The sequence below is a fragment of the Gossypium raimondii genome, chromosome 11, assembly GCF_025698545.1.
Source record: "Gossypium raimondii isolate GPD5lz chromosome 11, ASM2569854v1, whole genome shotgun sequence".
In the NCBI taxonomy this organism is placed as follows: domain Eukaryota; kingdom Viridiplantae; phylum Streptophyta; class Magnoliopsida; order Malvales; family Malvaceae; genus Gossypium; species Gossypium raimondii.
Window position 1 is genome coordinate 44,718,981 of NC_068575.1, and position 27,041 is coordinate 44,746,021.

General features: G+C 34.3%; 2 protein-coding genes across 11 annotated transcripts; one reads left to right on the forward strand and one right to left on the reverse strand.

The window, feature by feature from the left end:
- The first annotated feature begins 4,343 nt into the window (after positions 1–4,343).
- LOC105803689 (protein POLLENLESS 3-LIKE 2) lies at positions 4,344–6,334 on the forward strand. The gene is made up of 4 exons (XM_012636049.2): positions 4,344–4,634; positions 4,710–4,922; positions 5,007–5,162; positions 5,240–6,334. The coding sequence occupies exons 1-4, from the start codon at positions 4,467–4,469 to the stop codon at positions 6,137–6,139; spliced, it is 1,437 nt and encodes a 478-aa protein (XP_012491503.1). The 5' UTR covers positions 4,344–4,466; the 3' UTR covers positions 6,140–6,334.
- A 500-nt stretch (positions 6,335–6,834) lies between these two features.
- Positions 6,835–26,902, reverse strand: LOC105803690 (uncharacterized). Of its 10 annotated transcripts, none has more exons than XM_052624568.1 (4): positions 24,653–25,113; positions 24,414–24,539; positions 7,670–8,032; positions 6,835–7,579 (listed from the first exon to the last, which is right to left on the reverse strand). In XM_052624568.1, the coding sequence occupies exons 3-4, from the start codon at positions 7,853–7,855 to the stop codon at positions 7,028–7,030; spliced, it is 738 nt and encodes a 245-aa protein (XP_052480528.1). In that variant the 5' UTR covers positions 7,856–8,032; positions 24,414–24,539; positions 24,653–25,113; the 3' UTR covers positions 6,835–7,027. The 10 variants fall into 10 exon arrangements, with proteins under 10 accessions (XP_052480528.1, XP_052480523.1, XP_012491511.1 ...); XM_052624563.1 differs by having other exon boundaries at positions 7,670–8,041; XM_012636057.2 differs by having other exon boundaries at positions 7,670–8,055.
- Positions 26,903–27,041: the final 139 nt, after the last annotated feature.

A 27,041-nucleotide genomic window follows, 5' to 3' on the forward strand; every position in this document is an offset into this window, starting at 1 on the left:
GTTTTTATTTTATCTTCCTATAAATAGACGGCACCGGTAGAGCTATTTACACAACTTTAAGATATTGTTACTCTGCCAAAAATAAAGAGAATTTATTCTCAACTATTAAATATATTTTTTCCGGAATAACAATTCTACCGATTTTTATTTGAGAAGAGAAATTTTTTTTCCTCATAAAAGAGAAGAATTTCTAATTCTGTGTTTTGATTCAATTGGTTCGAGCCCACATTTGAAGTAGTTAGTGGTACAAAAATAGCGGAAAAGATCATTTGGTTGAAAGTCGAGAACAACAAGGACTCGTCTATCAGAAACACAAGTATGATTCTGATCTAGGGTTTATTACTATAGATATTACAAACCGGGCCGATTTTCAAAATTTTATTTTTCTGATGTGCTAGAAAACTGTTTTCAAATTGAATTTTTCCAACAATTTATAGATAACCTCTTTCTTCAAGAACTTGCAAATCACTGACTGTGTCATATTGGTGTATGATGTTCCTTCAACCTACTAAGTGAAACAGTCGATCACTACAAAAATGAATTGATGCCTATTAAAGACTTTTGGCGAGATAGAACCAATGACATCCGTGCCCCACATTGAGAATAGTCATAGTGAAGCCAAGACATGAAGATTGGTCGGAGGAGTACTAATGTTGCCTACATAAATATATAGCATAATCCCCCCTTCCTGACCCCAAAAAAAGGTTTTTGGCTTCGCCCTTGTTTTCAATGTTATTTTGTTTTTGTAACAATACAAGGTTAAAATATGTCATCAGCCCTTGTACTTTTCACAAATTTAGAATTTAATCCTTATACTTTTATTTCAAGAATTTAGTCTCATCTACTTTTTAGATTTTAAAATTCAGGGCAAATTGTTAACACCATTAAATTTTTTCGTTAAATTTGTTGGTTTGACATTTTGAAATAATAAAAAAATCACTTGGTAGCCATTTAACTAAAAAATTTCCCTAAAAGAATAACGTTGTAATGAACCTGAATTTAACAAAATAATTTTAATAGTGTTAACAATTGGACTTAAATTTTAAAATCTAAAAAGTAGAGTGACTGAATTCATAGAGATAAAAGAACATGGACTAAATTCCAAATTTACAAAGAGTACAAGGATTTATGGCATATTTTAAACTACATAACTACCAAGTGAATTTTTTTTGTCAAATTCTACTATAGACCTTGTACTTTAGGCAAGTTGTGGATTTAATACTTTACTTTAATTTGGTTATTTACATTCCCTATACTTTTAGAATTTTTAAATTTTATTTCTAACCAAATGGTAACTATTAAATTCATTAAGTTTTTTTTTTAAATTTGATGCTTCAAACATATTATCGCATATGTAATATCATGTTAGCTTGTAATCATCACACATTACTCACAAAAAAATAGTTAATAGATTAATGATTGTCGTTTATATTAAAGTTCTAACAATCCATTTTTCAATGGTGTCGAAAACGGTGTTTTCAAAACCCTTTTCATATGATCGGATCGGTAAATATTATTAATTAATATTTCGAGTCTATTATATTGTTATATTAATTTTGGTCCAATAATTTTATTGAACAGTTAGTAATTAAGGTACAATGACTAAATAGTAAAAATTAATCCCTATCATTTTTATTAATTAAATGTGCTAAATAGTATAATAGTAATAGTCAAAGCAATAATTTAGCCACGTTTCATTACTGGTGGACGGTTAGTGGCTTTATTTAAACAATTTTCTTGAGTTAATTTATGTTTTTAAAGATTAAAATAATAAAATATATGTTATAATTTAAGTTAAAAAGAAAAACAAAAGAAAAAGAAGCCACCAGCTTTATTTTGCTTCTTCTTCAACCGTCCATGGAAGAAAAGAATAAGGGTTTTGCCGTTCAAGCTTCCATTTTCGATTGGTAAACCGTTTTAAGTACGTTTCTTGTAATTTTTATATTTTTGGAATCTTGGGAGCTTGATATAGCTAATTCGGGGATTAGATCGTAAAACTATTAAAATTTTGAAATGTTTTCATTGATGACTTTTAAAGTTTTTGGTGTTATATGGTTTGATTGTAAGCTTAGATGTGATATAAGACTAATTTGTAAAATGGAATTTTCTAGTTATGAGTATAGGGACTAAGATGTAATTATTTAAATTTGATATGAAATTTTGTAATTATTGGTTCCAGAGGGTTATAGAAGGATGAAATTGAAAATGGATTGAAAAACAAAGCTTTAATGTGAAAGTTATGGTAGTTTTGATTTTAAAGACTAAATTGAATAAAATGTGAAACTTTAGGAAAATTGTGCAAAGTGAAATTTAAAATGTCATATGTATAGAATAAGGTGTTATAAGGTAATTGAAACTGATAAATTGAAATGAATTCTGTATAGATCAATATTTGAAACAACCAGTAGATAATCGAGGAAAAGAAAAAAATTATGGATTAGCCCCTGACATTTTTGTTTACCATGATTTTTGCCAGGTAAATTCATATAGCTTCATTACATTTGATTATTATAGATATTTTAATTATAAATTGTACATGTGAATATATAATTTGAGTCGTATATATATTGGTACAAAAGGGTAATATTCAAATTGATTTGTAAAGAAAGGTGCCACTGATTGCACTCCGGTGCCTCTAATTGCACTCCGGTGCTCTTATTTGTTTTACCAGTGTTCCTCAGGATAAATGAACAGTAATAGAGAAATGATTTCAATATGGAATAATATGTACGTGTCTATGGTTGAATTTGTAATGAGCTTGGTATACTTTTAAGGTATTGAGTTACACTAGAGTTACATGTACATGAATTGTATAAAAAGTGAACAAGTAATCCTATCTCGTAGAATTGTATTGTCATGATTAGGTTCAAATTAACAAGTTGTTTAGATATTATTTATAAATTTGTAAATAAGGTAAGTTAACATTCTATGCTTATGAACTTGTTAAGAATTTTAAATACTTACTATGTTGTTGTTTTCCTATCATGTAGTTATCTTTTGCGGAACGTGAAAATCAAATCAACTCGAAACTCACATTATCCAATCTTCGATTCAATAGTTTTTTTTATTCATTCTAGACTCAGTTATGAAACCTTCCTCCTCGCAATGTCGAAAGAAAGTATGTGACTTCCCGACATCAGGTGGTTTGACATTGTGGCATGACTCAATGTGTTAACAACACCACAATGTGGGAATGGTTCATCATGATGTGGAGTTCAAACTTTCAAAACTTTACAATTTGGTCATAAGTTATGCCCAGGTCACTGATAGAGTTTTCGTAACCTTGATTTAGTCTCGATTTCTATTTGAAAGTTATCATATGATTACAATTGAGATAGGAGCGAATGTTGCATGCTTTATTTTTAAAGTTTTCAGTTCCGATTACTATGGTAACATTCTGTAACTTTGGTTTGGCAATCAGACCAGGCAAGGGGTGTTACAAAATTAAAAATTTGAAATTTAAAAAAAAATAGCAACTAAGAATGATCCAGTTGGAGAACATGGACTAGATCTCTAACTTTATGCATAATACAAGATTGATAGTAGAATTTAACTGTTACCATTTGGTCAGGACTAAATTTTCAAAAATTGAAAAGTACAATGACTAAAATTAACCAACTTGAAAAGTATATGGACTAAAATTGATCAAAGTACAAGTACTAAATCAACAACTTACAAAAAGTACAAGGTCTAATAGAAAATTTTAATTTAAAATGTCACACCAATGTTTTAAAAAAATAACGATGATAACAACTAGATTTGAATTTTTAAATTTGAAAATAAAATGACTAAATTCTTGAAATAAAAATAGAAATACTAAATTTTATTTCAAATTTTTACTCTATAATTTACTCTATCATGATTTAGAAGATAAATAATTTACTCTATAATTTTCGCTTTTACGTGTTTAATTATTTTTAAAAATAAAATAAATATTTTTAATTTCTGGGATTTTATATAATTCTACGTATTATTGTGATTTTTTAAAAAAATAGAATTCTTCTGAACTTTCTGCTTTTTTTCGTATTTTCTTTTTTAAAAATTATTTTAGGAAAATAAAGTTTTTAATGTAATTAACTGCTGGGAAAACTGATAACAAAATGAAATTTCAAGTACTAAACTGATAAAATAATTCTTTAAGTGTGAAAGTGATAATTGGGTGCAATTTTGGGGTAAATACTACATTAACCCTAAATATAATAATATGAAATATTTCTTATGTGGCTAAATAAATTATTGAAGAAATCCTGTTCAGTCCACGCTTTAGCCAACGGCTAGTACCTAAAACGGTAACCACAACGGTCGAAAATTTCAAACTTTTTTTTATCCTAAAACCTCTCTCTAAATCCTTTTACTGGCACTCGCTTCGCTTCTCTCAAAAACTCCCCTCTTATCTTTCTTCATCTTCGATATCAAATTTCATAAATACTAAAAGGAAATAAGAAATAGAAAGTGGGTTTTCGAAGATGTTGCAAGATGTGTGGAACGCTCCTCCTGGATTCAGGCCTTCTAAATCGGCCCCCACTTCTCCGGCGAAGCCCCTCGGGGTTCTGAGAACTCGCTCCGAGTCCTTCCATGCCATCCACAAAGTCCCAGTCGGTGACACTCCTTATGTTAGAGCCAAGAACGTTCAAGTAAGTTCCTGGGTGTCTTCCAGTTGATTGTACAAGACTTGAAATTTTCTTTATTAATTTTACTTTTGTTTTCAGTTGGTGGAAAAAGATCCGGAGAGGGCGATTCCTTTGTTTTGGGCAGCCATAAATGCAGGGGATAGAGTTGATAGTGCATTGAAAGACATGGCCATTGTAATGAAGCAGCAAAATAGAGCAGAGGAAGCCATTGAAGCTATCAAGTCTCTGCGTAGTAGATGCTCAGATCAAGCGCAGGAGTCTCTTGATAACATTCTATTGGATCTCTACAAGGTCTTTTTACACCGATGTAAACATTAAATATTATATCAAGTTGTATTGGTCTTTAACAGATAGATGGTTATTATAATTCTACAGAGATGTGGAAGGTTGGATGACCAAATAGCATTGTTGAAGCACAAATTGTATTTGATTCAACAAGGGCTGGCTTTCAATGGAAAGCGCACCAAGACAGCCCGATCTCAAGGAAAGAAATTTCAGGTCTCTGTCGAGCAAGAAGCCACACGGTTGCTGGTAAGCCTTCAATGTTTTCATCTTTGCTGGTAAACCTTAAAACGGATACATGAATTTAAGAAACTTTCCGTTTTCAGGGAAACTTGGGGTGGGCATTGATGCAGCAAAGCAACTATATCGAAGCAGAAGATGCTTATCGGCGGGCACTTTCGATTGCTGCCGATAATAACAAGATGTGTAACCTCGGTATTTGTTTGATGAAGCAAGGTAGAATTGGGGAGGCTAAAGAAACCTTGCGAAGAGTGAAACCAGCAGTGGCTGATGGACCAAGAGGGGTAGATTCCCATCTTAAGGCCTATGAGAGGGCACAGCAGATGCTCCAGGATCTTGAGTCGGAGATGATGAATAAAGGAGGAGGGGATAGGGTCGAACAAAGCCGCCTCTTTGACTCCTTCCTTGGTTCTTCATCAATTTGGCAACCTCAGCCTTGCAAGGACCCCATCAGCTTGCCAAAATCAAATGCGGTTAAACCCCAAGATGATTTTGCTGATGAGAACATCAATTCGAATGTAATGGTAAGCCAAGTGGTGATCCCTCAACCAAAACCAATTGCTCTTCCTTTCGGAAATTCTCTAAATATCGATGCACCGCCCTTCTACTCATCAAAGTTGATGAAGGAGGTGAAAGCTCCAGTTATGAATCAATTGCATGAGACCCTTAAAAGAACACGGTCAGGAAACTCAGCTAACGCTATGAGAGTGAATGAAATGGGTGGAGACTGCACAAAGCTTTTATCTGCAGAACCGGAAAAACCGGAGATTAAGACTAGAAGAAGGCTCTCTCTTTCAACTGAAGAGAAAGGAGACAAATTGGTTGATTTATTACCAGATAGCCAAGACTTTGAAGAGGCTATCATTGCAGCAGCAGTTCTAGGCCCAGCAAGTGAAGCAGTGACTCAAAGGATGTTTCCAAAGAAAACTGATAAGAGGCTTAAGGTCTTCCAAGATATTACTCTTTCTTTGAGTCCTAGAGCCTGAAGTTAACTAATTTAGTTTCTTAAGTAACTTAATATTCTAAGGGTGGAGATGAACTTGTTCTCCTTACCTACTTGACTCCTATTCCTGAAAAAGAAAGGGTAGCAGTTCTTAAGTATTATTTACATTTTATTTATGTATGCCTCTCAAATAAGGCGCATCCACACCCATCAAGATAATAAAAAACACTTTCGTTTAGATTTTGCATTGCATTTGCCCAAATCTTTTGATAAAGAGATATTCAGATTACTTTATCAGTTTTTCATTGCATTCTACTAATTGACAGAAGAAGTATGTTCTATTTGATTTAAATAACATTCATAAAACAGCAAGATCAAAGGGTACACAGGTAATGTTGTTTCGGTGGCAACATAAAGAACATTACAACACAACTGATATTGTTTTTTCTGCATTTATAACTTTCTTACCATAACTGAGGTTTGGAGAAATAACTATGTAGTTTGAAGGTATAATTGCTTGTTATGCAGATTGATGTGTAATATGGAGAAGCTTGTGTGAGATCCAGCAGGTTCACACGCATAGTTCAGCAACTAAGAGTAGACCCCTTCTAATGAGCCAACATCTGAGATGCACAGGCAATGGCAATGGAAATTTGTTAAGACACAGTCAGAAAACACATAATGGCCCTTTTTCCATGCCTGAAATAAAGGATCCTGTTTCAGAAAAGCAAACAACGGTGATCAAATCTATGCCTCAATTTTCATTAACCAAGCACATTCAAATACATTTTCTGCTAAAAGTTCTGGGTGTCAGTGCCAAAGCTTAAAATAGCTTGATGATTGAAAAAAGTCGTACATTTGAGTTTCTAACTGGTTGCCAATACAAGAATCAGTTTGTCTAATCTAATAAACACTAAAATGTTGCCTTCTATCACTCTAGTGCATTGGATGGAGCAACGCACTTGCAGTGCAACCAAGTCAAGCGCTTATCTCCTTTGAGAGACAAGAATATTTCTCTAGCATTAGGATTGTTGAATAACTCCACAGCAGCAAAGTAGACTCGCTCTTCAAGGCCTTCAATCTCATCCAATTCTTTTATACAACTAGGTATACTATATCTGGCATTACGTTGTTTTACAGCGGCTGTTCTCAGCTTCGAAGCTGCTGCCATCTCCAATATTGCAGCAGCAATAGCATCATCAATTCCCCTGCGTCCCCTTTTGCGACTACTAATCAAACCAGAAGCAGAAAGTTGAACTGCATCTGGATCATCTGCCACATCCTCTACTTCCTCAGATGAGGACGAGGACTCTTCTTGAATTCTGCTCAATGATTCCAAAGAAGGAAGTGAGGAAGGAACTTGTCCACCAAGTTCAGCAGAGTAGTCATGCTTCCCATTGGTCATTGGCTCTGAGAAAATAGTACAAAGCTGTTTGTAAATTGAGCAGCCGCTGGCTTTTATGGTTTCAGCATCTGGATGACCCTGTCAATTAAGAACATGTATGAGCTGGGGTTCAAGGGATTGAAGGAGATTTCATTCACACAAAACAAGCATTGATAGAGTATATCCTACCTTGGTAAAATCAGACCAAGCTTCATCTGTACCTATTATAACCCCAGTAGATTCATTACAACTGAACTCGCTTCGATCAGGAAGTGATTTCACGAGAACATACTGCCTCCTCAAAACCCCATATCGGTTCTTTAATTGCTCCTTGTCCCATTTCAAACTAGTTTTCTTATAGAAGTCATCACACATGGACTTCCAAGCTCTCTTGTTGAAAGAATTGTTGTGCCTATTCCCTCCGTGAACCTGTTCAACCAACAGGTCTGCAACTGTCTTCGCGAGGAACGTCGTCCATGGAGCTCTCGGCTGCTATTCCGGCTGCTGAGATGGTTGCTGTTGTCTCCTTGAGCGAGTAACCCGGCTTGCCATCTACAAAATCTACAACCAAAACCCTACAATCAACCATACACAAAACATTCTCTAAAATTAAAGCAATTAAGAAACTATAAAACAGAATTTCTAGTGACCTCATAGTAAAACAAGAAATGCTGGTAGCCAAAAGCGAGTCGAAGTCACAAAATGCTTTAAAATCAAGAAAATTCAAACCAAAAAAAAAACGCAGGGAGAGATGCATTAAATTGGCATGGAAAAGCGATGATAGAATCTTAAAACTAAAACCCTAACGCTGAACGAAATTTGACGTGAAATCTATCATAGTCATAGAATAGAGAGTACTGCAGGGGACACACTAACGACCGAGGAAATTCCGAGTAGGAATGATGAAATATGAGAGAGATTATGGAGGAACCTTTCTTCTTGAAATGGTTATCGAGTAAAGTAATCGTCCATGCTTCTTGGACTAATTTTTCTTTTCCCTGCCCTTTTGTATGTGTGACTGTGGGGGTTTTAGGACCCAGTCCAAAATAGCCCTGGGTACTTGTAGTACTGCTCCTCATTGGAATATACAGTTCGTTTTTGTTTGACCATTGCATCCTCGTACTGGTAGAAGCACTGTCTGTCAAGCAACACTTTTCATTTTGGCCTCCATTTCATCTTGTCTTGAATTCTTGGCGATCATAGAGAAATAGAAGGCTACATTTGAAACCCAAACATATATACCCAAAATACTTGGCCAAAAAGAAATCCAGAGTTTGTCCAACAAAGAGGTCAGAAAACCACCACAATATGTTACCGAAAACCGCATTCTTCTTGTCACATTTATTGCATCTCAACACACATAGTACAGATGTTGCCACCAATTATTTATAGGATAGTAAATCTCATCCTAAGTAGATCTAGTCACTTCTCATCGTACTTTCACAGGGCTTCATTACTCCACTATGTAGTAGAACAACCATTCAATGGAGCGTTGAGGAAAATTTGTAACACAAATGCATGTGTCGATGAAAAAATAAAGTGATAAAAGAATATTGTTTTTATGATGCTCAAATTCTAAGATGTTAAGCATTAATTATTCAATTTTATCTAATTTAGATTAATAAAATAAAATTTAATTATTACTAAAATTAAACTGAGCAAATTATAGAGATTTTTATCAAACTAAAACAATAAAACTTATAAGTTTTTCAATCAATTTTAGAGACTTGGAACTCTAATTTCATCTAATTGCGTTAATCAATTATCTCTCATCCAATTCTTCAATCTATGTAATTACTAATCAATGATTCAATTGCATTAACAATACCCTTCTAGTATCTATCTAAATTAACCCCCTTCCCCACAAGTTGGGTGAAGTCACTAAAAACAAACCTATTAGGTTAATTATGGCATCGTGTATATTCCTATCATAGCCAAAAATTAATTCGTTTTTCATCACTACTAAAGTTAATCCTAATCTATTAATTCTAGATCTCAACCCTAACTTTCTCTTCCAAGACAAGTCAAGGTAATCAAATTAATACAATTTGGTGATTAGGCAAATAGATTAAATAAGCACAAGACTAAATAAATAATTAACAAGGATTAAAACAATTGAAGAGAAAATAAATTAATTAACTAAGAAATAAGATTCATCATTGTTCCAAAAATAAGAGTTTAGTTTATATTGAATTAAGAAAACAACACTAAAGTAAAAATCATCATCACCAAAAGAAGACAAGTCTTTTCTCCCTAGTTCAATAATAAAACCATCCTCAAAACCTCACTCTAAACCTCTCTTATTTCTCTTAATGGCTCTCGAAATTATAGTGTGAATCACCTTCAACCACCAAGCCCAACTCTTGATCAGCAATTGATTCTATTTGTGGGAAGAAAACAAAAACTATGTCTCTACCCAATAAAGCTCCATGCTTTCAAAACCCCCAATTTTTTTTTTAAAACATTTAACTACAACACCATTAAGCTGCCTCTTTAACACCAATCGACCAACATGAACTACCAAGTCAAGCTTATCAAGTCAAGGCCCAACAAAATCATTATAAACAATGTGATTATGACCACAATAACCTATGTTATTCATATCATCCTTACCCCATACACCAAAATTGTAACACTCCTCATCTAGCTCGATCGTTGGACCCGAGTTACGAGATGCTACTACAGTTACCGGAAAAATTCACATTTAAATTTCAACATTTATTCATTTAATCAAAAATTCTAATCATAATTGCATGCACATCACAGTATACAAGAAAAATCGAAACTCAATCGAGCTTACGAAAGCTCTAAAGTTGACTCGAGCATGAATAAGGACCAAACTGTAAACTTTTCAAAGTTTTTAGAAAGGTATAGATACTGAAGGAAAAAGTACTGATACTTTTATGATAGGTATTGATACTATAAAAAACATTGATACCGTTTTGGCATTCTACTAATTTCAAATTTTGAAAACGAGTCAATTTTATCGATACCAAATTGACATTCTGTCAATTTAAAATATTGTTCATTTGGCAAAGTACCGATACTTCAGTTTACGGTACCAATTCTTTTTGCCAGAAAGTTAAAAATCTCAAGTTTTGGTACCATTTTCATGCTCAAACTAAAACCAATTCAAAAAGAAACTTAAGCACACATATAACCTACACAAAACACTATTCAAACATACACCAACGTTCCATATTAAAGACATTGATTTTTAACAACCAATATGCCACAAATTTGGCACCTTCACATACAAACATACCCATAGTATATGGCTCAAATGGTCCTCAAAATGCAACTTCCATAAATTATACACAACGTCAATGCATTTTCAATCATCTTTTATCCAATCATGCAATTTTCCATTGCTCTCACAATGCATACCATTCACATTCATCCATTACTTTACCATTCTATCACCAACCTTAGCATTCGTGTACTTTAACTATAAACTAGCACATAGCCAACATGCATATTTATGTACATAACATGTAACCATTCAAAATTAAGCATCATTTATGATTCAAACTTATAAACATTCAAAGCAAACACATATGTAAAATATTTCCTATATACATGCCACATAACCGAGGTCCAAAATGATAAAAAGACTATCGAATCGAAGGCTTAATAATGTGATCTCGAAAGTGATTCGATCACCTTGTTCCACAAAAGATAACTACAAGTAAAGAAAACACAACAGAGTAAGCATTATGTATGCTTAGTAAGTTCATATGAGCTAAAACAATAAACAATCCTCAATTCAAAACTAACATAATGAATTAGCTAACTATATGACTTTCTTATCATCACATTTCACATCAATAAGGTGAGTTCATCAATTACAATCTTACAACATTTTAATACGTACAATACATTCCCATTCAGTGTCATTCTATCAGAATCATCAAACATATACGTCATTTCATCATTCCAAACATATTGTCACACCCAATTTTCGTTAAAGTCCCAAACTTTAGGAAAGGTAAGGAGTTAATTGAATAAAATAGCAAGCTGGCAGGCTCTACTAGAAAACTTGGAAAATTTTTTGGCTGATTGGTAATTAGTAAAAATCTAATTCTAGTTCAATTAAGTTGGAACCGATTGGTTCCTTGGCGTGAGACAGAATGAGTAGTGATGGACGGTTATTTTGGGTTATGGAGACCGTGCAAATTAGAGGTATATATATGCGTGTGATGAAGGATATTTTTTGCAAAAAGAATTTTACTTAATTAGGTTTATAATCTTCTTCTAATCTACATCGTCTTCTTCGATTACTCCAAAAAAGAGAAAGTTAAGGGAAGCTCTGTGTAACAGCCCATTTTTAGTGAAATCAGAACAATAGTTTCAGGACCACAAATCCGAGTCCGGAAGAAAATTTATTTTAAAATTATTTTATGGTCTACCATATGATAGGAATATCGTATAAAAATTTCGTTAAGAAAAGTTTTACCGGTTACATGTTTAATTGATAAAATGACCAAATTGCATGAAATGCAAAAGTTGAGTTCTAGTAGCTATAAGTATCAAATAGCTATGGAATTCAAAATTGGAGATCCTTATATGGAAAGCAGATCATTAAGAGGAGTTAGTAGATAAGTATGATGATTCATTCATGGAAAATTAAATAAAGAAAATGACTAAATTGGAAAGAGAAATAATAAAAGATGATAAATGATTAAAATAAAGAAAGATGTCATCATATTATCATCTTTCCTAAATTAAAAATATGGAAACCCTAGATATGGAGACTTGAGTTCAAGCAAGTTATTTTGGCTCAATTAGGTGAGTATTCAAGTCCCGTTTTTAATGATTTTTATGTTTCCGAGATCATAATAGCTTAATCTAACAATCTCGGGGATTAATTTGTAAAGTTATCAAAGTACTAGGGATTTTCCATGAATGAATATGGTTAAATTATGATGTTTTATGGTAGAAAATAAAAGGTTTTTGATAAATAAACAATTTTTGTAAAGTGAATTTTGATAAAATTGTGATTTAGGGACTAAATTGTAAAGATGGAAAATTTATGGAAAATTTCTAAATTTTATGAAATATATGAGCTGCTATTTTTATATGTAAAAAATCAGCTAGGCTTGGTATAATGATTAAATTGCATGAATTCCATTTTCCGAGCCTAGGGATGAAATCGTAATTAAATGAAAGTATAGGGGCAAAATAATAATTCTGCCAAAGATGTGAATTGAATATGAATTGATGTTAAATTCATTCATATAGATCCGGATAGACCAAATACGGAGTTAGATCGAGAAAAAGAAAAAGTATTGGATTAGTAGATTTTGCGTACACGAACATTATCGAGGTAAGTTCGTGTAACTAAATTGCATATTTATATGTTTAAATTGAATGTTATGTGTTTGAAATGTATTATTGTCATGTATAAGTGTTGACCACATATCCGACAATGTCCGATAAATATTAAGTCTCGTTTGAATAAATAAAATTCGATGGATATAGAGTTCCCGAATTGGTTGTGGTCTTACATGTGTTGCGGACACACCACAGCTCGAAAGGGCGTCCAATTATTAGCTCTCATGAGCATCCCGATATATGGCTCTCACGAACTTTCTGTTATATAGTTCTTACGAGTTTCCCGTTAATAGCTCTTCGGAGCATCCCAATTTGTTGTAATCCTACATGTGGACACACCGTAGCTCTTATGAGCGTCCCGATATATGGCTCTTCGAAGCTTCCCGATTAAAGGCTCTTTCATGAGCTTCCTAATTAATTGGCTCTCCAGAACTTCCCGATATTGGCTCGCTTGAACCTTCCCGATATTGGCTCGTATGAACTTCCCGTTAATGGCTCTCAAAAGCTTCCCGTTACATGGCTCACATGAGCTTTCCGTTTATGTGCTCTTATGAGCATTCCCGAATATGAATTGACGAATAATACATGAATTGACGGATTATAGATTTGTACACTTTATGTGTACTACTCGTGTATCCTTCGATATTATGAAAGATTCAACGAAAAGATTCAACGAGCAATGTTCTGAATAAGAAAATGTGAATTCGATACAAACTATTATCCGTATATGCCTGAAATATATGAAAATGATGTTACTTGATGTGTTGAAAAATGAAATATAATATACATGTGTATGAAACTTGCCCAATGACTCTATACATTTGTGATTATGAGTTATATATAAATTACATGACTAACATGCTTGATAAGAATATGTGTTTAGGCATTTGACCAAATTGGTTTGAGCATGTTTAGTTAGCTTACCTTAAATATGAGTTAAATGGCAAGTTAATTTCCTGTTATACGAACTTACTAAGCTTTAAAGTTTACTCTGTTTATTTTCCCCTATCTTATAGTAATTTGGAAGCTTGTTGGGTTGGAAGCTTGGCGGAGATCACTCACACTATCCATCGGCTCATTTCGGTACAAAAATAAAACTAATTTTGGTTATAATGGCATGTATAGGTTAAATAGCCAATGTTGGCATGTAAAGGTTGGTTGTAACTAGCCATTGAAATGGCTTGAGTTGGACACATTTTGTTGTGTATATATGTGTGGCATTATCATGTTTGTTGTGTATTTGATGTGGTTGAGTGATGGATAACTTATAAGTATGCTGATAAATGGATTGAGTTGTATGTTTGGTATAAATAAGCATACATGTGAATTTGATAAATTAGTAAGTTGGATTCTTGGTTATATATGATGAAATGTCATGTATAAAGCTTGGTTTTGGCTTGATTTATATGTTTTATTTTGGCTTGTGAATGTGTTGAAGTGTTATTGTAGGTACAAGGCAAATTTGGGTGAGAAATATGGCTTGGAAATGGCCTTATTTTGTGCACACGGGCATGTGTCTCAGCCGTATGTGACACACAGCCTAGCACATAGGCGTGTGACTTGGCCGTGTGTCCCCTGCATCTTTAAAATTCAAAACAGAATGCTCATAGTTGATCACACTGCCTGGCACACGGGCATGTGGCTTGGTTGTGTGACCCCTGCACCTATTTAATGCAAGTTATTATGTTCACACGGCCTAGCACACAGGCGTGTGGCTTGGCCATATGACCCAAGTCAAATAGTTACATGAGTATGGACACGAGTTGGACATAGCCGTGTGCCCTAATTCGAATGCCCATACGGCCTGAGACACATGCGTGTCTCTTGGCTGTGTGAGCCACATGACCTGACCACAAGGGCGTTTGTCCCCTGCACATTGGAAAAAATTTGAAATTTTGTGAAAAATTTTCTGAGTACCTGGTTTATTCCTGACTTGTTTCTAATGCATATTTTAGGCCTCGAGGGCTCATAAAAGGACGATATGATTCATTATGAATGGTTTCTGATATGAATGTTAAATAACATGAAATGTTTGTTTTATGTTCTGTAAATTTTGGTAATGCTCCGTAACCCTGTTCCGACGATAGATACGGGTTAGGGGTGTTACACTCTGCATAAGGCGGTAAATGTGAGACTCAAGTCTGGAAAGTAAAGAATCCAGTAAGTGACCGCCTCTTGATGTACTAATGTCTAAAGTGTGAATATTGCAACCAAATATTGTTAGGCAGTTTTCGTAAGTATACGGGTCAAGTTGTAATATAGTTTATACAATGAAGTATGGAAGTAATCAGAGAATCGTACCCAATGGAGGCGAAACTAAACTAATTCTAACTTCGACGTTAATAGATCTAATTAGTAATTTAACTAAATTTCTAAGGTGATAAAAATTCATACTTTATAAAAATAATTAAGATGCACGAAAATGAAGACAAAAAATTAACTTGTAGACTTAATCAATTCTAAGGACGAAAGATTAACTCGCTTCGGTGGTCGTAACTAACTTCTATTTCGAGTTATATCCAATCAACTAGTCATTAACCTAGCAGGATCTCTTGATCTTCCACTGAACTAATGAGTTGGCAAGAACTACTTATCTCTCAACCTCACAGTCCAGACCGGATTGGGGTAAGGTGTTCATGGATAGTCAATACCAATTTTGGATTTATTCGCACCTAGATAACTTCCTAGGGTTGTCAGGCCTAGGGTTTTAAGTTCTTCCTATCCCAACCAGCTGATCTGCTAAAAAACTCTACATAGAAATTAATTACTCCTACATTCACTCACTAATCTCCCATAAGAGGATTAGTTCTTTATGGATCTCATAAACGACATAAACTTGATTAAAAAGATAAACATGAGTAAGAAATCAAGAATAAGGTTTAAGTAGAATCCTGATTTGTATTGATAAATGCAAAAGTAGAAATCCACAAAGAGTTGATGAATCCACAAATCAAATTCTCCAAAGAACGAGAATAAAACTAGAACAGAATTACAAATAAAAATAACCTAAGTACAAAATAACCTAAAGAAAACTAAAAACTAAAACTAAATAAAGTTGCAAACTAAAACTTGAATAAAAAGTGATTATGAAGTGTTCAGAGATGTCTATTTATAGATTTAGGGTTGGTCGTCGTCCATTGACCTAATTCAACTGACGTTTTTACGTTAAAGTTTGCTGTGCAGACCAAAACACCCTTGACTCATTAATTCTCCTTGTCAATGTGGTGTAGCGACATCCTTTGGTCTATGTCGTCAAACTGATGGCAGTTTACAGGTTCAGGCTTAATTTCAGGGTGGTGTTGCGACACCCTCTAAATGTGTCGCGACACTGAAGGTAGTTTTCTTTGTTGGGTGCTCTATTCACTATGTTGCGACATTAACACTTCGTGTTGCAACATTGCGACCAGTTTCATGTTCCTATGCCTCCGAATGATATCCTGCACACTCACCGGATATGTTAGCCTTCCTTTAGGGCTATTTTGGCTCTTAAGGTCATATAAATAGTTCAAATCACATTTTTTCATTATTTACGAACTAAAAATAAAAAATAAAAATATAACAAAATTGCTTTTATATAAGCTCATTAAGTATGAAAAATGGTTTAATCTACTACAACAAATTACAACATATCAGTAAGATGGTAAGCTCCTAAGTCTCTCTGTACTCGTAAATTAAAGGAAAAGAGAAATAAAGATTTCTGAAAAGCTTTTGTATAATAATGGGTTCGAGGTTTTAAGGTTTGGATACCTTTGGTTTAACTGGTATATCTAGTTGACATGCTTAGCTTCAAGGACAATGGAGGCTCTGTCATTTGAACAAGCTAAGCTAGTGAGGACGAAGGATTTAAAGTGGGTTTATGTACTCCACTCAAGCGTTTGTTGTGCTATTATGCTGGAATGTTCTGCTCGTATGTCTGCTATTAGTTTTATTTGAATCCATGGTTGTGTGTGATCGCAATGAATGAGTATTGCAAGTATGTCATCTAGATGTCAAATGTAATTGTGTAATGACGTATTGATAAGTGGCATACTATATGTTTTAATGATAAGTGTAACGTTATGCATGAAATGCATGTTTATAATATGTGGAGTGCGGAGGAAGTTACTTTGACGGGGTAGATAAATATAGGAAAATTGGCGTAATGGAGGAATGGGCAGAATGTTAAGGGATTCAAGAGAGTTAGGTGGAACTGTGACAATAGTTATTGATTAGATTTTCGGGACGACACCGTGACGACAATTATCGACTGGTCTTTCGGGACAACACCTTGTAAATGGTTAGCAATTATGTATGAAAGTGGTGTTGAGGTTTTGGTAAATGGTTGTTAGCATGTTAAAATTATGGCAAGTGATCAATTGAAGCCTTAAAAGGTAAATCATGAATGCTATATATGCTAGTTGGACAATGTAAGGGCTTAACTTGTGGAAAAATAGGGGTCACGTCGCAACAAAGGTTCCTTAACGTCACGACGAGCCAAGACAATATGTTGCGTCGCAACGAAGAGTTCCCGTAGTCGGACGTCAACCCGATATTTTGTATCTTTTTCAATTTGATCCTAATCTAACCTCGGGTTTTCAAAAGCGCTTTCGTAAGCTCAACTGAAACTCGAAAATGATTTTTTTATCATATTATACACATTTGATACTTGTATTTAAATGTTTTAATGTTCTCAAATTGATTATAAATGATTATAGTGGCTCCGACAACAAATGTAGCATCTTGTAACTCGAATCTGGTGATCGGATCGGGTATGGGTATATACTAAAAAATATTGATTGAAATATTTAAAATTTATATTTAACACGTTTTGGTTTATGAAATAATAATAATAATAATAATATTATTATTATTATTAAAAATAATAATGTTAAAAATAATTAGCTAAAAAAATAAAGGAAACTAAAAATAGACTGAATCGTAATAAAAACAAAGATACAGGGCCAATTCGAAATAAAAAACAAAAAAAGATTAAACTGAAACTCGCGCCAAACAGAGAAGGACCAAAACAGTAAATAGACGGAGTTCCCAAAACGCGGCATTGCAGCGGACTAAATTGAAAAAACAATAAAGCATCATGGCTAAATCACAATAAAAGAAAATAACGAAATGGGACCAGATTGTAATGCGCTGCGAAATAGGAGGGACTGCGCACATAAATAACCCATTCGAAGAAAACACGCGGATCCTCCCCCAGGGTCGGGTCACCGCGCAGGTCAGAGACCAAAACGACGCCGTTTTTGGTCTCTGAACCCTAAGCCCATACGGCGTCGTTTTATCAAGTATTTAAGTGAAATTTTTTTTTAAAATCTGTACAGCCACCATTTTTAAAAGAGAAAAATCGGGACCCCTGGCCTTTTCTCTCAAAAGCATCCGGCCGTAGAGTTCCTTGGCCTTCACCGCGCCACTTGCCGCACCGCCACCACCCCGACGGCCGACGAAGCGTCAGAGAGGCATTCCAAGCCCTCTCTCCTGTGAGTTTCCCTTTTCCTTTTTCTCTTTTTATTTTCGTTTAAGAAATAAAAAATAAAAACAACAAAAAAAGGAAAAAGAAAGATTGAAATCAAAAAAACAAGAAATCACCTTCAAGCTTGATTTTTTTATTACTGTTGATATTTGTTCTCTTTTTTTTTGTTACAATAGTCAAAAAGAAAAAGAAAAAAAAACCCTAATTACATTGAATTTTTTGATTTTATAGCCAAATGCATCTTTGCTTTTTCTCTATTTGTTACTGCTTCTCTGCTATTTTGGGCTGTCATTGCGTGTTCTTTTTGTTTTGCAGGTGGGCAGAAGGCAGGTGGTTGAGGTGACTAGGAAGCAGGTACGGTAGCCGTACGGCGCACATGGCCCTGGCATGCGGCGTTGGAGAAGGCAGGGAACCCTAGGGTTCCCTGATGTTGTTTAATTTTTGGGCCCAATTGGGCCAATTTAGATTTTGGGCCTTGGGCTATTGGGCCGGGTCAAAATTGGTCTTGTACAATTATCTTGGTGAATCTTTTAAGAAATTGATGATTGATTTATTTAGTTTTTGAATATTGATATTGATATTTGCATAATGTGATTAAAATCATTGTTGCTATTCTTGTTTGAATTTATCTATTGCTTGTTTATTACTCTTTGGCGTATGTTTAGGTTACAAGTTATCCTTTTACATTGTACATTGCCGTTCAATCATATTACATTTGTTTTAAAAATTATGTTCATTAAAGCATTAAAATCATCTTATTTCGTAAATTTTTAAAATACTCGATATTCACGATTCTCGAGAAGATTGTGCCCTAACTTACTGGGCTTCAATTCTTTTCGATGAATTTAGATAACCAAGTATTTCTTTTGCAATAAAACCATACAAATTTTAAATAAAAGTTTTTCAAGATTTCAAAATGTTGGATCCTAACTCACTGGATATGACATTTTGCTACCTCGAATTAATGTTTTTTAAAAATAAAGGCAATACTCGGAGTTTAGGAATTTCGAGAAATTGAATCCTAACTTACTGGATTCTGATTTTTAATTCGGCCTTAATAACCAAATATCCTTCTCAAAATGCATGGGTTTTAAAAAGATAAACTTAATTTTGAAGATTAAAAATATTGCGCCCTAACTCACTAGGTGTGACATTTTATTTCTTTGAAATAAGAGTGTCTTATTATTCAATTCAATTTATTCAAGTTAAAAGGATCGTATTTTAAAATCTTTTCTAATTTTCAACACTAAGACATTAAACAATTGATTCGATAGCAATTTTGGGCGTTACGAGGGTGCTAACCCTTCCTCGTGCGTAACCGACTCCCGAACCTATTTTCTCAAAATTTGTAGACCTAAAATTATTTTCAAGGTGATCCGATCACACCTCAATAAAAGATCGGTGGCGACTCCAATTTTTGTTTTTAAGTCGACTACTACTAATTTTTGTTTTCAAGAAGTGGTTTTGACACACGCAATTACTGTTCAAGACGTGGAAGGGTTAGTTAAACCTGAACAAGAATCGAGGTAAGAAATTGTGGTGAACAATAATGAGGTTGAGAAAAATAGGAAAGAGCAAAAGTCGATTGTCAAAGGATACAAATCTCAAGTGTCATATCCTAACACGATGAAGAGAGACCACACAAGCGAGCAATATGATAAATTTCTTAAGCTTCTTAAAAAATTACACATTAACTTACCGTTTGTTGATGCTCTTTCGCAGATGCCAAATTACATTAAATTCTTAAAGGAGTTATTATTAAACAAGAGAAAGTTAGACGACTCATCAACTGTGAAGCTCAATACAATTTGCTCGGCCATTCTCCAAAATAAACGACCTAACAAATTAAAAGATCCAAAGAGTTTTACTATTCCTTGTCTCATTGGTAGTTTAAATATTGATAATGCTTTGGCTGATTTAAGGGCCAGTATTAATGTCATGCCCTACAAAATGTTTAAACAGCTAGGTTTTGGGAAACCCAAACACACTAGGATAAGTATTCAATTAGCGGATAAAACTATCAGATATCCTAAGGGTATTATTGAGGATGTACTTGTGAAAATTGATAAATTCATATTCCCTGTTGACTTTGTTGTGTTAGGCATGGATGAGGATAGTGAGGTACCTTTGATCTTAGGTCAACCCTTTTTAGTCACTACTAGGACTATTATCGATGTTGGTACAAGTGAACTTGTGCTTTGTGTAAGTGACGAAAAGATTATTCTTTAAGTACGCAATTCTGTGAGAGTCTCTAGTGAGCGAGATGAGATTAAATATTCTGTTAATGTTAGTAATCACGTGGCTCAACCTTCTCTGCAAGAAACCCCTCGTGAAAACATGCTAGAGTCATGTTTCATTAAGGTGACAGAAAAAGAACAACATATGAAGAGCAAATGGTACAACTCGATGAACTAGATGAATGGCGACTGCATGCAGAGGAGAAACCGAAAAATATGATAGAGAAACAAAGCAACGCCATGATGAGCATGTGATGAGAACAAACCAAATTAAGGTTAGAGACAAAGAACTTCTAGACAAATCGGATCCATGAATTTCCCCTTCGGAGCTTAAGTCAAACGGATCGAACTCATTCAGGGTACTAAATGTATTCACCTACGGTAGAGTTGAGGTAACACATTCTAAGTTCAGCACATTTAAGGTAAACAATACTCGACTCAAACCTTATCTTGATAGTAAAATTGATAACAAGAAATAGGAGTTTCGACTCCGAGAACCACCGTAACTGTGCGTGTACAAAGTAAAGTCGAGCTTAGACTCTAAATAAACATTTTTTAAGAGGCAACTCGAGTGTTTAAATTTAGTTAATTCTTTTAATTTTATTGCACATTAATTTAAAATTAAATTAATTAATTTTTTTTAAAAAAATTGACCCACACGGGCGTGTTCCAAGCCATATGCACGATAGGGTATTCTACAGTGAGTTACACGGCCTAGACACGGGCGTGTCCACGGCCGTGTGAATACTAGAGTTAATTTTTAAATTTATTTACGAGTCAGTGAGTTACACGGGCCATAGACACGACCGTTTGTGAGACACGGCCTGTCACACGTAGGGGTGTTCATTCGGTTAACCGACCGGTTAACCGACCCAAAATTACTATAACCGAATTAACCGACCTTTCAAAAATTTTAACCGTTAACCGAACCGATTTTTTTAAAAAAAAAATTAACCGAACCGAAATTTTTTCGGTTAATAAGGTCGGTTAACCGAATTAACCGAAAATTATATATTGTTTATTTTTGGTTAAAAATTACCCGAATTACCCGAATTAACCGAACCGAATTACCGAAAAATACCCGAATTACCCGAATTTTGTTTATTTTTATTTTTAAAATTTAAATAATTATAAATTATTAAAGTAAATTGGGTTTTAGACTTTAGTAAATTGGGTTGTCTTTTAGTTTTAGTTTTATTGGATTGGGCAATTGGGTAAACTTTAGTTTTAGTTTTATTGGATTGGGTAATTGGGTTGGGTAATTGAGTTTGGGTGGGTTAGATAATTTTATTTATTAATTTTTTATAATCGAAAATTTTGATTAACCGATCGGTTTGAACCGAATTAACTGTTAGAAAAATCATAAAAATTTAACTGACCCAACCAAAAAAAATTGGTTAATCAACCGATTAACCGAATTCGATCGGTTAACCAAATTTTTTCGGTTTTACCCGAATTATGCACACCCCTAGTCACACGGGAGTGTAAAAGACCGTGTGCTTCGCGCGGCCTCCCACACGAGTGTGGGATAAGTGAAGAAAGATCACACACAACCCAAACACACGGGCGTGTCTGAGGCCGTGTGAAAATTAGGCTTAAATTTCAAATTACACACAGGTTGAGACAGCCCCACACGGGCGTGTGACACAGCCATGTGGCCCAACACGAGCCTAAACATGACCGTGTCCCCTTTTAAAACCCTAATTCCCCCTTTCTTTTGTTTTGTCTTCTTCCTCCCAACCTTCCAAAAACAAACTCTAGCCGCTGCTCCTCACAAAACCCCGTTGTTGCCGTCCCTTTACTAGTTCGATCACCATTCACGACTTCCCCTCCCTTCCCCCTCGCCGAACCACCGTGATCCTCTCCCCTTTCCCCTTTCCCCTTTCCCCTTTTCCCTTTCCCCTTTCCCCTTTCCCCCTTACTTTTCCCCCCTTTCTTTCTCGTTTGTCCCACCCCCTTCTATTTCCCCTTTTGTTTTCCCCTTTTCCACCGTCCACCACAAGCCCCTATCTCACTTCTTCCTTCGACAAAAAAAGCCTAAGCCACCGCTCATTACCCCTCCATCCTTTCCCCCTTCCCTTCTCTCCCTCGACGACAAACTGCTACCCTCATCCACCTCTTGCCAAGTCTATCCCCCACTTCGCACGTCCTATCGTCGTTCTTTCACCGTCAACCACCACCATCCCCGTCAACTGCCGCATGCACCCCCCACCACCACCATTTGCCACTTCACTTATTTTATTTCTTTCTTTCTTTCTTTTTCTTTTTCTTTTTCTTAAATTGTTTGTTCTTTGTTTTATTATTTTTACTAGTATTCTTATTATTATTTGTTTTAGTAATTTTTTATTTCCTTTTTATTGTGATTTCAATTACTATTTTATTTTTTTTGGTTCTTTTTCATATTGTTTTTATTATTTTCATTCATAATTTTAATTATTATTACTGAGTTTTATTCTTGTTATGCTTTAAAGTGGTATTAGTTTTTAGGAAGTTGTGATCATTGTTACTCTTATTTTAAAATAGTGTTTTCTATTATTATTTATTTATTATTTTTATATTCTTGATGCTTCTTTTACACGAAGTTTGGATTCAAATATTTTTAGCTGAATGTTCGATCTTGTGATTCTGGATTTTAGTTGGATTCGACTTTCATTTGGTGGTTATTTGAACTGTTCCACTGTGTCGATTCGTGCTTTTACGTTGAATGCTGAAATAGTTGTTTGGTTATCCATTTTTCAGGTACATCATGACAAACACTAGAGGGAAATCCAAGGTGGCCGTTCCCATTTCAAAAAAGCGAAAGACTTTAGGTACGACCTTATTGTCGGGCGCTTCCACCGATGCACACCATCCATGTCTTTGATTTTCACAGGGTCCCCAAGAGGACCTATATCAGCATCTCAGACAACGGCCACTGGGATTAAGCCGTTGTATTGATTAAGCAGCCTTAAAGCAGATTCAATTAGTTGATCGAGTATGTGCACTGATTGTTACAACTTCTTGGAACCGATTCTTCTCCATCGTTGAGCCCACCTACTCGGGTCTTACCCTCGAGTTCTGTTCGACATTCCTCTTACAGTACATGATGTTGATCCACAATGAGCCTCGAACTATTACTGTCTAACTCAGCGGTACAACGCGTCATATGACCATCCTAGAATTCGAAGCTACTTTAGGACTCTATACTAAGGAGTTCATGAGTGTCGAGGGGTTCCTCACTTTATACCGGCACATCCACTACTCGCCATCTTTATGCTAGACAGAGCTGACTGCCAGTACGACGCCCTATGACCCGAGTCGGTCGAAGGCGACTTCACTACCTTCGGCTTTACGTATATCCATGCCATCTTGGCTCACACGTTGACTGGTCAGAGGGAGAGCACCGGGGACATTGGTACGTTCGATGCTTACTTCCTTTGGAGCATGCCGACCGGGCACACCTTCGATCTTGCCTACTTCATCGCCCTTGTTTTTATTTGATTTTGTAACCTCTTAATCTTCTTCATTATGTTTATTTTCTTATTAGTTTGCTCGGCACCATGCACTACATTTAGTTTTGCCTACAATTTCGGGTTTCACTATTCTGGCAATTTCATCCATACTCAAGGCAGTTTCAGTTTTCTCCCTCTCTTATGATATTCTACTTATTCTGTGCTTGTATTTTTTTTTGTACATTAAGGATAATGTACATCTTAAGTGTGGGGAGATTGTTTATATAATTATTAGAAAATCTCTGAATTATTTGTTGTGTTTAAGTACTTTTCTCATATTTCCATTAGAGTGAATTATTTTCGATTTGAGATTTTTATTGATGTTGTTTTGGATTAATTTCTAAATATTTGTGCATTGGTTGAGCATGGAGCAGTGTGTTCTAAAGTTGTGATAAATGAAAATGTACCTTCTGTGTTTGTTGCAGAAGCACTTGCATACATTCAAAGTGTTCATCTGGGCCTGGATCTAGGGCTTATGAAGGTTGAAATTGAAGGTGGTGCCCTCTCTATTATCAGAAAACTATGGAGAGAATCTGATGACAAATTCAAAATTGGGGCTTACATTAGAGATGGGAAATGGTTAAGCAAATGATTTCATACCTGCAAGTTCAAATACATCTATAGATCGATGAATAGCATTGCTCACTTGTTAGCTACTAAAGGCCCAAAGAGAGGGGATTGATGTTGTCTGCAAGATGGGGCTCCTATATTTGCCAGAGAAAGTGGAAAGGGATCGAATGGGAGGGTTTTTGATTTCTCTCTGTTCAATTTCTGGTGGGATAGGGTAGGGGAAGAGTCTGGGTAAGAGAGTAGAAGGAGGAGTTGGGTGGGTTAAGGTTGTTGGGAAATGAAAGAAATCATGACCGAGGGGCTTTAAAATCATTCATTGCTTTTCAGGATATTTAACGTATTAATTTTCCTGGCTGAGGCTTAGATGCTTCTAGTGTCACGGGCTAAAGCAATCTTCGACATTTGGCCGGTGTTTGGGTTTTATCTTGGCTCAATTTTTATGTCTGTTTTGTTTTTGGGACATTGTTTGAACTTATTGAATAAAATTTCAGCATACATTCTCAAAAACATCATGCGTTAAACTATATTTTTTTGAAGGTGTATTAAATTATATTTAAAATTTAAAACTAAAACATTAACACAAATCACAAAATAATATAATTGAATGCAACAATAAGATATAATAACATCTTTTTAATTCTTATAAAACATCTTTTAAATATAAAGATTTTTTATATATTCAAACGACATATTCACCTTTAAAAACTTAATAATTCAAGTTGAAAATAACCCATCAAACCCTAAAATGACATTAACTAAAAAGTATTTATTTTCTAAAATTGTTATTTAAAATTTTAAAAAGTTAATTTTGCTACACTGGAAACTGTATATCCATACCTTTCCTGGGAACAAAAACATCTTATTTTGACTTTTATTATTATTAGTTTTGGATTTTTATAATTTTTTAATTTTGTTACATTTTACTACAAAATTATATTAATTGTTTTCATTTTGAAAATGCTTCTAATTTTTAAACAATGAAATTTTTTCCATAAAATATAGCATACTAAAATAAATACACATGATCAATTTGTGTATCATATGGGTACAAAAACTAATTGCGTATAAAATTATATACGTTTAATGCAACTCATGAAATTTAATAAAAAATAATACTTCTAACAAAAACATAAAAATAATAACACATGAATATTAAAATAAAATAAATTATTATCATGTATACGGTCAACGGAAAAGAACAAATTTCTCAAATTGAATTGAGATGATGACATGTGTCTAATTTAATTATTTTTAAATTTTAAATATGTGTGAAGGATACATGGCATTATCTTAATTTTACTTCTGAATTTTTTCTCACAGCTATTTTGTTTTCAAGTAGACTTTTAATTATAGAGTGAAGTAAATATGATATGAGGTTAATTTTGAAAATTGAATTGCGATCAATTTTTTTAAAAATTATTTTGGGAAGTGTAATTTAAGTTGGTCTTAGTGTTATTTAAGTTGGATCCGATCAATATGTTGGATTGGTTGGATTGTGAATTTATTAGTATACCGATTGGGATATAGGAGTTGAACTAGCCTCTAAGCAAACTGTTTGGAACTAATAAAAAATCAGGACAAAAAATTAATTGTTAAACTAATTTTATGAATTTTTAATTATTTATTTAATTATTATTGACCCATCAGGAACTAATAGTATGACTAATTAGACTATTGATTTGATTATTAAAATAATGGTTGGTCTACGAACCTTCATGTTGTGTTCATTAAGATTTATTTATCTTTTTTTGGTCTAAAGAATGGAGTACACGGGTGGTTATTAGAAATAATGATGGGTAAGTAATGGAAGAATGCAGTCATTTAAATAAAAATTTACTTGATTCATTTGCAGTTAAAGCCCAAATTAGCCTTCATGTGATTCAGTGTATGGTAGAAATGGATTTCAAATTTGTCAAAATGGAAGAAGATTCACTGTCGACCATCAACAAGTTCACCTCAAGATTATATTTGGGATGCTAAATTATTCCTAATATATTTTCATGATGTGGATTTTAGCATGTTCAAAGAAATAGCAACATAGTAGCACACCGTCTTGCAAAAGAGGGGTTTTAGAGATCAGAAAGTACCTTTTGGGTTGAAGAAGTTTCCTCGTCAGTGGTGGGTTAACCCCCAGATCGAGCAGCTTCAAGAATGGATAATTTCACCGCCTCGCTTTGCTGTATGTTAATACCGATTCATAATTCAATGATAGGTCTTTGGAAGATTTTGGGGTTTGACGAAGACGCTAGACTAATTCAAAGAAATGGAAAAGTGGATGGGGGAGAGAGAAAGTTTTAGACAATTTGAGACTAATAACCAACTTCAGTTATTATGATGCATTGTAATCGTTTTTTCTCGCCACCAATCCTCTCTTTATTAATGGATTTACTTATTCTAAAGATTAGGGAATTAATTGGTTGAATCAATTAAATTTGATTAATCGATCTAATTTGGTTGAAGATCAG